The sequence below is a fragment of the Pseudochaenichthys georgianus genome, chromosome 24, assembly GCF_902827115.2.
Source record: "Pseudochaenichthys georgianus chromosome 24, fPseGeo1.2, whole genome shotgun sequence".
Classification (NCBI taxonomy): Eukaryota; Metazoa; Chordata; class Actinopteri; order Perciformes; family Channichthyidae; genus Pseudochaenichthys; species Pseudochaenichthys georgianus.
In genome coordinates this window covers 97,423-110,150 of record NC_047526.1, presented here as the reverse complement: position 1 = coordinate 110,150, position 12,728 = coordinate 97,423, and the positions used below count along the sequence as shown (strand labels likewise).

Genomic DNA, 12,728 nt, shown 5'->3' with positions numbered 1-12,728 from the left:
TGAGAGCAGGCACACTGACGTTCTCTCCTCCTTGAACAAGATGGGCTCCGCTCCACACGCAACAGCCCAATGTTCAAGGCCAGCACTGTAAATCCCCCCCCCCGATTTCCTGTGTGTAGTGATGACTCATTTGGAGATGCTTGGGTCTGACTACTAAGGCAGAGTTTACAGAATGACAGTGAAAGCTTGATAACATCGTATAGCGAATGCAAAAGAAACACAGAAAACATTGAGGCTCAAAACGTTTATAAACCCCCAAGGTGCCACAACCAATCCAATACGGTCCAATTCTGCGTAACAGTTGCTTAAATATAGTGTTCATGTAAGCAGTAATGCTCATTATGCAACTTGCAAAACACAAGTTGGCATCTATCATTTTCTAAATAAGTCTAAATAAGTCTAAATAAGTAAGCAATGTTGAATTCTAACTAAAAACGAGGAAGTACTTTTTGGTTTTATGGGCTTTAAATGATTTGCTGCTTCATAAACTGATAACAATGTCTATGTATTTGTGTTGAAGTTCAACAATCTGAGCTGCTCAACTCCTAATATTAAACTAAACACTTGCAGCTTTTCAAACTATATCTACAATTTTCACAGTTTACACTCAGGATTCCACTTAAATATTTCAAGCTCAATTTATTTCTTAATATCTACAACCATTTTGGCTAATCACATATTTTCACATGATGTATATACATTATAACTTATACATGATCAGACTAGTCGCGGTGCATCTCTACTACAGGCTCTGTGCGTGTTACTGCTCATGCTTCCACGTAAAGACAACTCGTCTCCCATGTTGGGAGGTGAGAACATCTCCTGCTCATTATCGCCGGGACGTGCTGATTACAGGCTGGATTTATGGAGCTCTGAGGCCACAATCCCCCTGCTTTGGCCAGGCCTCTGGTGCCATGTAGAATCAGAGGCAGAGGAGGACAGGGTGGAAGAAGAGGAAGAAGAGGGGAGGGTGGAGGATAACAGTAGAGAAAGGACAACTGTATTTGGAGACAACAAATGAGAGAATAGTTAATAAGGACAGAAGAAGACAGGAGGACAAAGGGGAGATGAAGGTGGAAGGGCAGCAGAGCAAAGGAAAAAAGCTTTTATTTGTTAGAAACACATATTTGATCATACTGAGATTTAAATTGCACTTAACCGCAAAATGTTTTTAATACTACGCTACTCTTTAGCTTGAAGCTTTAGTGAATATTTTTCACACATTTAAACATGGTTTATCCACTTACCTTTTTTACGTTTGCATTGAGGGAAAAAGGTCAGTTCTGCTATTTGACACTTTTTTAAAAGCTGATTTCAGTAAACAGGCAAAGCATTAAGCCTATAATAATTTAAGCTCACAGGTTGTTCTGCAGCTTAACTCCAGTTCAGCCAATGGGAATTCAAATCTGAGCAGAAATCTCAGGCATGCTGTTCATTTTCATGTCAGCATACTTAAATCATGTGATAAATACATGTCTGAGCAACATATCCTGCCGTTTGAAACGTATTGTGTGGAGTTACATTATTTTGCCTAAAATTAAAACCTTTTTTTTTTTTAAGAAAGCTGTTAAAAACTGAAATGTCTTATCTTCACAAACACAATACAATGTGTCTCCATTAAGCTCTGCATTACATATTTTAATGTACTTTTACACATCATAAAAGAGACTTTCATCCCACTGTATTACTGTACAGTGTCAATGAGTCCATACAACTGTGTTAACCCCTTATTGTTACAGAAGCATCTGGATGTCAATAATGGCCTGATGTTCTTTATGAATGTGTCATATTGATAATTTTCGTATGTGTTATTTGTAATCATGTTGTTAAAAAGCATGACAGAGACGACCTTTACATTATGATTATGTGTTTTGAACACTTTGCTATTATATTACTCTGAGTCTCAACTTACACAGATACGGATATCATGATTTTATTTTAGACATCAATAAGTTGAAAGCAGGGGAAGAATTCTGAACATATCATTGTAAATAAAACAGGCCGGTTTTACCTCAGAAAGGCTGAGGACCATATTGGTTGTATTCTCAGTGTTACTGTCCTGTATACATGTGACGTGACCGCTGGGTGGCACTGTAGTAACTGCAGTACCGGGGAAATAAAACTCGAATTGCTCTTACGTCATCTCCGAGCGACTGTTGACCATCCAGATACCACCATGGCCGAAACTGAGTATGTAATTGTGTTAAATGTAATCTATCGCAATCCGTTCTTTATCTGTCTGCATTTGTTTTGTTTCGAGTCTCTGTAACAAGTCAAGGTTTTACCGGTTGAATCTAAAGCCATATTGATCGCGATGATTGTTAGAAGCCGTTGTCATGGTTAGAAGAAGTTTGTAGAAGCCGGATTTCACGACTCCACTCCACGGAGAGATCATGGCGTGATTTAAAGTTAATATCCGAAACTAGTTGTTTTTAGTGTTTTCTTGGTAGTTTAATGCTGTATGTTCTTTGGCTATATTACATAATCCCCACACTTAAAGCTGAAGCTGCATGTGTACACACACACACACACGCACGCACGCACGCGTATATCTGTTGATCAGTGTGTGTGCTCCTGTTGGCAGGTCCAAGAAGGTGATCAAGTTGGTTCCTGAGTATCTGCTGAAGAAGAGGAAAGCATACCAGGCCATCAAAGCCACTCAGGCTAAGATAGCACTGCTCGAGAAGAGAAAGGTAAGAGAGCAGGCTGTAAGAAAGTGTTAACAGTCACGTGATGCAGGCTCAACTGTACATACTACTTGTTTTAATGTACTGCTGGATATTTACACGTTTCCCATTTCTACACCATTCCAGATATCAAAAGGAAAACCATTAAAGTTCAAACGATTAGAAGATTTCTTGAAAGACAGCCACAGGAAGCATCGTGATGAAACTCGCATCCAGAGGAGTCAGCAGCGGCCCCCCGGGCCCCTGCCCCCTGCCAAGAACAGGCTGGCCTTCGCTGTGCGCATCAGAGAGTGAGTACTGTCGGAGGATTGTCCTGCCTCCTGTGGCTCTAACATTCAGGACTTCCCTTTTTAAGATCGAGTGTCGATTAAATTCAGCTTGTTTTAAATTTGACTTCAAGGTAGGGCAGGTAAGAATAGAGAAACCAGCTCGAGTGCGCTAGAATTTAAAAGTACACAGCCGAAAAAAATCTGCCACTTCCTTCAGACTTCCTTCCAGAGCCCCTCCTCCAACACACACGAACGCACATGACCAATGAGGGCAGAGATAAGCTTGTGCACAGATGGAAGGCTGACAGGCAGGTAGGCCATCTAGTTATTTTAGTCGGGCCGGCTCAGGTGATTGGTCTTGCTTTTTACAGCACCACGGCTTCCACTAGTGCTGCACGATTCTTGCTCAAATGTGAATCACGATTTTCCTCTATAAGAATTGACATCACGATTCTCATCGTTTCAATGAAAATATTTATTGCACTCTTACTCTTAGACATCACGTGAGTACAATGAATTTAAACAGACAACATTTGTCTCTCTTGTAACAAAAACATAACTTTGTCTTTAGTCTGTAGTTGCTGAATACTGAACAAACATTACTACATTCAAAATGTGGAACCTGGAGCCAACTATTGTGGCTTTAACAGACACCATCAACATCAAAGTGCTGGACTTAAATCCAAGTCTCAGTTCCTTGTAGCAAAAACATAGAGTAACTAAAATGAATTTGACAGCCAACTACTGTGGCTTTAAACAAAGTGCTTGACTTAAACTCAAGTCTCTCTGGTAACAAAACATACAGTAACTAAAATAAAGATATTGCTGCTGCCTGAGTGCTGAACATAAAAAATAGAATTGTTGCAGCTTTATAATAACAAAATGTAAACTTTGCAGTAGCACCTGTCCACAGTGACAGGACACCCAACTACTGTACAACAACACCAACCTGTTGTTATAGGGAGGAATGCACTTAAGTTACTCAAAACACCTCACCACAGTGCTGAATATAAAAACAAAACAGTCACAGCTTTAGATTAATAATATAAAAAAAAGCCTAGCCGGCTAGCACCCAGTTCAACTACTGCACTTAAAGGTTCTTGTACTGAAAAAACCAGAAACTTAAACAAAGTGCTAGACTCCACTGAGTAGTAATGTCACTGAATCAAAAGGATTAACTTAAATACTGCAGTCAGTACTGAATATAAAAACGGAACGGAACATAAAGTTACAGCTTCAGAATAAATGTAAATAAAGTTTAGCTGCCTAGCTACTAGCACAGTCCATCTACTGCACAAGATTCTTGGCTAAGAACACCAACATGTCGACATTCTGAGGTTTCAGGGAGGAACGCTGGCAAGTTACAATGTTCCCCCCCCTTTTTTTTTTATCGGTGTTGTTGTCATTGTCCTCGACCTCCTCGTCACTCATTTCTGTTTTTCCTGTACTACTAGTCGCTCTCGTCACTCTTTGCTAATCAGTGCTAATGCTAACGCTTCTGTAAACATACTGCCGGCTCCTGCCCTCACGTGCTGCAGTCAGTGAGTGTTGCCAGGTATACTTATTATTAGGGATGCACGATAATTATCGGCCCGATATTAGGAATTATGACATCATCCCGATAAACCCGATATCAGTATTAATAGCCCCGATAATATACAATATATTTTTTGGGTAAAGAAAAAAATCCTGCGGTGTGGGTGGATTGGGATGAGGGGCGCAGCTCCTCCCGTTTTGCCAGTACTGTGGTATTAGTGGTTTAGGAAGAGGGGAGTTCTTCACAAATCCAGCGCTCCCTAATACTTCGAACCTGATCAGTCACCTGAAACATCGCCATCGCTACGATGGTGTGTTAAAAGCGTGCGAAGACAATAATACAATACAATACAAAGTGTGTGTGTGTGTGTGTGTGCGCGCGCGCTGGAGCTATGTGCAACTCAAGGCATATGCTCGAACCGGAGCTGCCTGGACGCTGCAATCATGTTGCACTATCCGTGCTGACTGTTCGTACAATGTCCCACTGTCTGGCTTCCTGCATAAAGTCAAGTGCTCGGCGCAGTTGTGGCGAAATGTCGCTCCTCTGTTTTCATTGAAACAGCTCCTTATATCCGTTAGCGCAGCCAGCTAGCACCAGATGCTAACAACAACAATGCACGTAAGGTCTCTCTCTCGCTCGCTCGGGCCACACATACACACACCCTCCCGGTCCTCCCGATGGCCAGTCGGTGCCTGCCGGTGAGCGTGGAAGTGTGGTCTGCCACAAGCGGGCGGCAGGAGCGGGGCTGTCAGCATCAGCTTGTAGATGGTATTTTAAACTCGATGCGCTCTGAAACTACGGGGCGGCCAAGGAAAAAAATACACATGCGTTAATCGCGTTAAAATAATTAGTGGCATAAATCTTTTTTTATTATCGGTTATCGGTATCGGTCTTGAGAAGCAGGAAGTTATCGGTATCGGTTTCAAAAACCCAATATCGTGCATCCACACTGCCACACTGGGCTTATCTTTCTGTAAAGTTGCTCGGTAGTAAGTAATAATGGTTGTTGCGGTTGTGAGCTTGTAGATAGGTTATTTTAAAATAGCCGACCCGACATATATAGGTTTAAAGTGCTCATGTTCTTTTGCGCTTGTTTTCATAGACCTGGTTGCTTATTCCTTCCGCAAAAACTGGCAACCCTCGTGGCTCCTACAAAGAGTACGCTGCAAGCCAAACCATGCCTGACTTTTCACAGCGATGGTGTCTGCTGCACAAAAAAGTTCCTGAATTAGTTCTTAATGTGGGTTGAGATGTCAATGCCGTCGATGGTTATGATTTGTTTATTGAAATATTTGTAGTGCAATGTTAATTCCCAGTCCGACTCATCTATTGCAAACCAGTGCTCCCCTGATCTCCAGATCAGGGGAGCACTGGTTTGAGTCCCGCTGCAGTCTGCATGTCATTGTGTCCTTGGACAAGACACTTCAGCCCAGATTGCTCCTGTGGGGATTGTCCTCTATACTGAATGTATGTAAGTCGCTTTGGATAAAAGTGTCTAACAAATTACATGTGATATATTATACATCTCATTCTATTTTGTTAATCTTGATGATGCTTTCCTGTTAGGATTAAAGGTGTCAGTCCAAAGGTGATGAAGATGGTTCACATGTTGAGGCTGAGGAAGATCTTCAGCGGGACCTTTGTCAAAATCAACAAGACCTCGGTAGCAATGATGAAGATGCTGGAGCCTTATGTGGCCTGGGGGTGAGTGACGAGTGACTGAAATGCTAAGCGTAGTTTTGCTTATAATAAACCTATGTAATTTTTCCAACAGTTTTCCCAACTTGAAGTCTGTTCGTGAGCTCATCCTGAAGAGAGGACAGACTAGGGTGGGCCGGAGGAGAGTTCCTCTCACAGACAACACCTTCATTGAGCAGCACATGGGTAAGTCTCTTCCTCAGCCACATGATGATGGCAGGCTCACCACCAGCACACACATCAGCAGGGCTCAACGCTGACTTTTTAAAGTGGTTGCCAGGCTGGTAACCAGGCATCAGCTTTTGGTTGCCAAAACTGAAAATACGGTTGCCATTTTTAGTCACCTTATATTTTAAATAATGAAGATACTACACAGTTATATATCAACTTAATAATGAACATGTGACACAAAAGAATGTTCAAATGCTTTACAATAAGTAATTAACACAATTATTTGAAACTTAAGTGGTAGTAAGTTGTCCACCCTCAATTGCTGGTATACTAAATACCAGTAGTGCAGCTGTTGTCCTGTTCTTCACAGATCCCTCACAAATGAATAGAGCAAGTCACTAGTTTCATCATCCGTTGTCTCCCTTTCAAATGTGTGCTGACCCCCACCATAGATCCATTGGCCCTTCAGCATTGAAGTCTTGACCTCTGTGCTGACCCCCACCATAGATCCACTGGCCCTTCAGCATTGAAGTCTTGGATTGGCCAGGCTAATACATTTCTAATGTTAAATACATGAAAACTATTCACAGTTAATTAGATATTAATTATTAATGCTGTAAATTACCTGTAATATGTCTAACTATATTTAACATGTGTTACCTTTTTATAGAAGTGATTATATTTGTATGCCAATATTTTCCTATGGTAAAGTTTCGTTTAGCACTTTTATTTTGGTAGTAATAAGATCGGGACTCTTATTTTGAAGGAACTTTTACAGGAAGTGAATGCACAACGGAGCAGAATGTACATATATATTTCGACTCCCAAGACTTTACCCATTTCCTCTTTGCTTTTCGTTCGGGTTCATCTTGCGCTTTATCAGTTGAATCACTTTGAACATTGGTTTGAGAAGTTGACGGGTTGGCTGAACTTTTTACCCCACAGTCAAACAACTTAATTTGCTTCGCCATTTTTTGTAAAACAAACACGGCGCACGCGAGTAAACGTGCATCGCTTTCTGGCTCCGTAATCACACCAATGCACGTGCAACTTAAGTATCAGGTTCCGACTGGTCACTACAATAATTAAATATCACTCTTATGTATACAAATAATGAACATTTATCTATCTTAGGGTGCACATTTTGCTGTTTGCTGTCCTTATTTCTTTCTGAATGGTTGCCAATGGCAACCTGGCAACCGTTACTGTGGAGCCCTGCATCAGGCTCAAGTTTCCATCATGCTCATCAGTGAGTGCTAACCACTGATTGTTACATTCGATCCACTCAAAGGATCATTTAAAGAGTGTGTACTGAAATACTTGAAGGTATAGCATTCTAAGGCTTTAAAGGATTACAAAATGTATTTGTGTTTGCACTATCCCTAGTGAAAAATAGCTACAGTGTAGCTTTGGCATTAAAAATCGTACGGCCCAGGCTACTCCAACAAAGCAATTTAAGATTGCAAGTAAAAATATAAATAAGATGTTGCAAGTGAGTTGTGTGCAAGTAAGTGCAGAAATAAGTAAATGATAGGTTATATTGAATAAGATATGCCAAAAACAAAGTCAAATGAAACTAGTGGCCCAAAACACTGCATTTTGTGGATGCAGTTGGTCACGATACGCTCCATAGTACAAGTGTAGAAGTTGCAGAGTATCCTGGAGATCAGATTGAATTTCCGCAGCCTGCGGAGGAAGAAGAGCCGCTGTCGAGATACTTGGGTGATTCCACGGTTGTGATGAACATGTGACTCAGTGAGGTCACCCCGAGAAACCTAAAGCTGCTGACTCTCCTCTGTATTCCTTATGATGGCGATGGGGGCGTGTCCTTCTGTCCCTTCTGTCTTCATATCATCCACAATCAGCTCCTTGGTTTTGCTGACGTTGATGGAGGTTGTTCTCCTGGCACCAAGATATCAGGGTTCTGTCCTCCGCTCTGTACGCCGTCTCGTTGCCGTCGGTGATCAGGCGGTCGTGTCGTCAGCAATATAGTATAGCATCGAGCAAATAGTTGTAAAGGTTTACATTAAATAAATAATGTTCATCTATTGACGCAGAATAAGGAACTCCTTGAGTTGCACATAGCTCCAACGATCCATCACAGTGTCTCTCCACACACACACACACACACACACACACACACACACACACACACACACACACACACACACACACACACACACACACACACACACACACACACACACACACACACTGTATTGTATGAGAGGTTCCAGGTTGAATTGAGGCAGATACATTTGTAATGTTCAGAGGTTGTTGTGTTTAATATTCATGAGAATATTTGTCATTGATCAAATGATAATAAACAAACATTTGCATAAAGCATATTTGTCCACTCATATGTTGATAAGAGTATTAAAAACTTGAAAAATATCCCTCTAAGGAACTTTTAGAACAGATAAAAAAATGTACGATTAACTATGGACAATCATGCGATTAAATATTTGAATCGACTGACAGCTCTTGTTAAAACAATTATAAAGAGTAGAATAAAAATAATTATATTATTAAGCTGTATAAATAATACACAAGTTGTTAAGCATTTCTTCATAGCTTATAGCATGTTCGGTCTGTCCGTTTGACACTCCTTCCCATTACTCAACTCCTCTACCACTTTTCCCCAGGTAAACATGGTATCATCTGTTTGGAGGACTTGATTCACGAGATCTACTTGGTTGGTAAAGGCTTCCGGGCTGCAAACAACTTCCTGTTGCCGTTCAAGCTGTCAGTGGCTCGTCACGCTGCCAAGGATAAGGCTGGGCTTCTGAAGGAACTGGGAAATCCTGGATTTCGCAACACAGACATTAATGCTATCGTCAGACAACTCAACTGAGGCACCAATGCAAGGTGGACACTCTGCCGAATCTATAAGGATGCTTTATTTCTTACCATGCAAATGCCAACAAAACAAGATATTAAAAAATGTGTTTGGTTTGTTTATTTGGCAGAGAAGTTCATAAATATATCTGTAAGGCCTTTTTTCTGGTTCCAAGCTGAGACATCACAAGGAAATACAAGTCAGACTGGACTCGCAGTCCATCTGTCAAAAAAATCATTTAATAGTTTTCAGTGTGTTAATATTGGTTAACGATTGTTAATATGTTGTATTTACAATAAACCCTTTTTTTTCCAATGAAATATGTTAGACACAAGATGAGTTGTCACTGGTTTCCAGAGGGGGCCTGATCTGTGGATTCCCTGCTCCACTGCTAGCCCAAATGTATGATAATACTCTATACCTGTAGATTTGAGCAACGTTACACAATGGTTTCCTTAACGGCAAAAAAACAACATTGATTAGGATTAGGGTTTATTATGAGGAAATGGGGCAGTAGATGGCGATGCTTTCACAGCCTCCGCCCCTGGTGTCAGTGTCACTAGATTCAATGAGACCTGAGTCAGTAGGGAAGTTGAGGGGGATGCAGCTGCGCTTCAGCGGTGCGCACTGAGACTGAGGCGGTCACTGAAGGATGTGCTCCCTGGTCGACGATATTCCTGTCGGATGGATTTTGAAAACAACAGGTAAGACAGAGACAGTGGTGTGTTGGTGTTCTGCAGACCGTCATTAAATCTACCAAATAAAGGACTTGCCATGGAGATTTATTTGTCTCTTACTATGATGCTCTGCCCCCAGGAGCAGCGGTTTACAGACTGACGTCATGAATAAGATGAACCGACCACTTTCACTTGATGTCATCCAGTTTCAAACACTGCAATGTTTATATTCAGTGTAGTTGAAACAACTGGCAGCACGTTTTCCGCTGGTGAGGGCTAGTTTACGAGGAGCACGTGAAGGCAGCACCCAGTCGGGTGTCAAGGAGAGTGGGCGGTCCTTCACCGCATGACCCCACGCGCACATCCCATCGAGTATCCCAGTGATGTGTTGTCTCGATGCCGAGGGTCCTTTCAGTGCAGAGGACAATCCGAGCTCAGGCTGTCAGACCGCTGAACCCACGCGGTGTTCATATGAAGACGGTTACAACACTTCTGAAGCCAGACGTCACTGGAGGCTCGAGTTTACCGGGTAGGCTCACGTTGGTGCACGTGGTTGTAGCATGAAGTAGGAGCATGTGTTCTGGTTATTAACGTTAAACATGACACAGGACCGCGCGAACTCTGGGTTCTGGTACTGTCATGCCGATTTTAACAGTTGTTAGTGTCGCTAGCAGTCACTGCAGCTCAATGAATGACATGTTCGCGTGTGTGCTGAGGGTCTGTCTATAGAACATGTCCGTTATACACTAATCTCGTGTCAGTAAACGAAGCGTTAAAGTGATACATGTGTGAAGTATGTTGGTTTATCATAAATACAATGAAACACATAATAAAATGCCAAGCGAATAGCAATACAAAACAGAAACAGACAGGTATAAAAATACAAGAATACAAGTTGGAACCCAGTGCAGGATATGAATAGTTTTTTTATTTAATAAAAGGCAGAGGCAAAAAGGAAAAAGTCTTACATTTTCATTTAAAGAAGTTAAAGTTGTAGCGGACCTGCTAGGGATTATAATGTGGCAGATCAGAAATGAGTTTTGGCCCTAAACCATTCAGTGCCTTCTTAGCCTGTTCTCCAGTGGGGGCTCTACCAGAATGTAAGCAAACGTATACTCAAAGTAAAAACCTATTTCGTATAACAACGCAGGGCTAGCTCAAAGGCACCACAGAACTTGATGCAGTCTCTTATTTTAGAAAGGATGTACCTGTTTTAGACAACCACCTTATTATGCTTACTGATCCCTATCCTGTAGCCTTCATTGGACAACTGTGTTTACTTTCCTAAACATGGCTAGTCACATAGCATCATCCATGTGGACTCTAGTTTGCTCTGAGGTGTGCTTTAACCCTCTGGAGGGTATTTTCTCGATTTTTAGAGGTCTCCTTAAATCTTATTTTAACTGTACTGGTTATAACATGGCACCTCTGCATGTGTTACATCAAATGTTCAGGACAGTCTCTGGTCTTGCGAGAAAGGCAAGTCACTCACCTTAGCACTGTGTGATGAGATCATTAACATTTGACATCCGATTTTTGGAAATCTTCAAAAGTCTTGTGAAAACACAGATTTACTCATGCCATCCAATTGTTTTGGTGTTTTACATTTAGTTTACCAAAGTCTTAGGATCACAAAAGTAGTGAAATATATGAATTACACTGTATATAAATGTGAAATTCATGTCTAAAATGAAAATGTGTAAATTCGAATTTTGAGTAAAATAGTTGTTTATCACTCTACTTTCGTCACAGCTGGGACTGAGATACATCAGGACTGCTTCATGACATTAAAGGTCCCATGTCATGGCCATTTCTACTGATCATAGTTCCATTGTTGAGGTCTACTAGAATAGATTTACATTGTTCAATGTTCCAAACTCACATTGGTTTCTCATACAGCATCTCTGTATAGTAGTATGTGTATTCATACCCCCCCTCCCCCTCCCTGTGAGCCCAGTGTGCTCTGATTGGTCGCGAAGCTGAGAGGCTCGTTGCTGCTCGCAGCTGTGTGAGCTGCTGCAGGAGCAGACAGGCTTTCTGTGTCGGCGATACAGCGAAACTCATCCTGAGCACACAAACACTCACAGCCGAAGTAAAAACAATAAGTGTGGCTTGATATTGAGTAAGAAAAAGGTTTATAACGCTGTGAGCATGGGTCTGCGGAGAGCATCTCCGCGATACCTTGTTTGTTTTAAACATCATAAATACACAAACAACAATGAATACTTACAGGTTGTGTACCTGAATCTCCCGCTGGTCCAAACAAAGTAGGAACAGCATCGTTCTTCAGTGCCCTACGCTGTACATATCTGGCATGAATCGCTGAAAGGTTTGGGAAGCTTTGTTTCGTGAAATGCTGGCAGAGGGTGCGGCCATATAGACCCTCCAGAAAAACGCGATCGCAGAATTTACCGCATAATCAGCCAAATGGTGCAGATTTTTAAAAGGCCGCATATTTATCAAAAGGCCGCATAATCCCCGCATTTTTCCACACAAAGTTGAGAAATAAAAAAGTTAGAAGGTAAACAACACCGTAGAGTGAACGTGTGGAGCTCACACGAGAGAGACAACACCAAGATGAAAACATCTAATCCATCTCATTTACCGACGAACATTTCTGCTAAAGACCGGGCAAAGCAGTTCCCCGATGTCTTGCACGAAAGTGGGGGGAAACTATTCTGCACACACACACACACACACACACACACACACACACACACACACACACACACACACACACACACACACACACACACACACACACACACACACACACACACACACACACACACACACACACACACACACACACACACACACACACAACTCCTAAAGCATAATCAGGCTACA

General features: G+C 41.7%; 2 protein-coding genes across 3 annotated transcripts in view; both read left to right on the top strand.

Moving 5' to 3' along the window:
- Positions 1–2,087: 2,087 nt before the first annotated feature.
- On the top strand, positions 2,088–9,521 carry rpl7l1 (ribosomal protein L7-like 1). Its single transcript, XM_034076313.2, has 6 exons — positions 2,088–2,190; positions 2,585–2,693; positions 2,814–2,977; positions 6,060–6,197; positions 6,268–6,377; positions 9,008–9,521. The coding sequence occupies exons 1-6, from the start codon at positions 2,177–2,179 to the stop codon at positions 9,214–9,216; spliced, it is 744 nt and encodes a 247-aa protein (XP_033932204.1). The 5' UTR covers positions 2,088–2,176; the 3' UTR covers positions 9,217–9,521.
- Positions 9,522–9,589: 68 nt separating this feature from the next.
- slc5a6a (solute carrier family 5 member 6a) overlaps positions 9,590–12,728 on the top strand; it is a 75,408-nt gene continuing 72,269 nt past the window's right edge. Inside the window, exons 1-2 of one of the 2 annotated variants that reach the window (XM_034076311.2) lie at positions 9,590–9,905; positions 10,018–10,407. The gene's annotated coding sequence lies outside the window, so the exon portion shown is untranslated. The remainder of the gene's footprint in view (positions 9,906–10,017; positions 10,408–12,728) is intronic. The other variant, XM_034076312.2, reaches the window with a different exon arrangement.

Excerpts from the sequence above, each read along its gene's own strand:
- rpl7l1 (XM_034076313.2), top strand. Across the intron at positions 2,694-2,813 it reads CACTGCTCGAGAAGAGAAAG|ATATCAAAAGGAAAACCATT; the intron begins GTAAGAGAGCAG and ends ACACCATTCCAG. Across the intron at positions 6,198-6,267 it reads GAGCCTTATGTGGCCTGGGG|TTTTCCCAACTTGAAGTCTG; the intron begins GTGAGTGACGAG and ends TTTTTCCAACAG.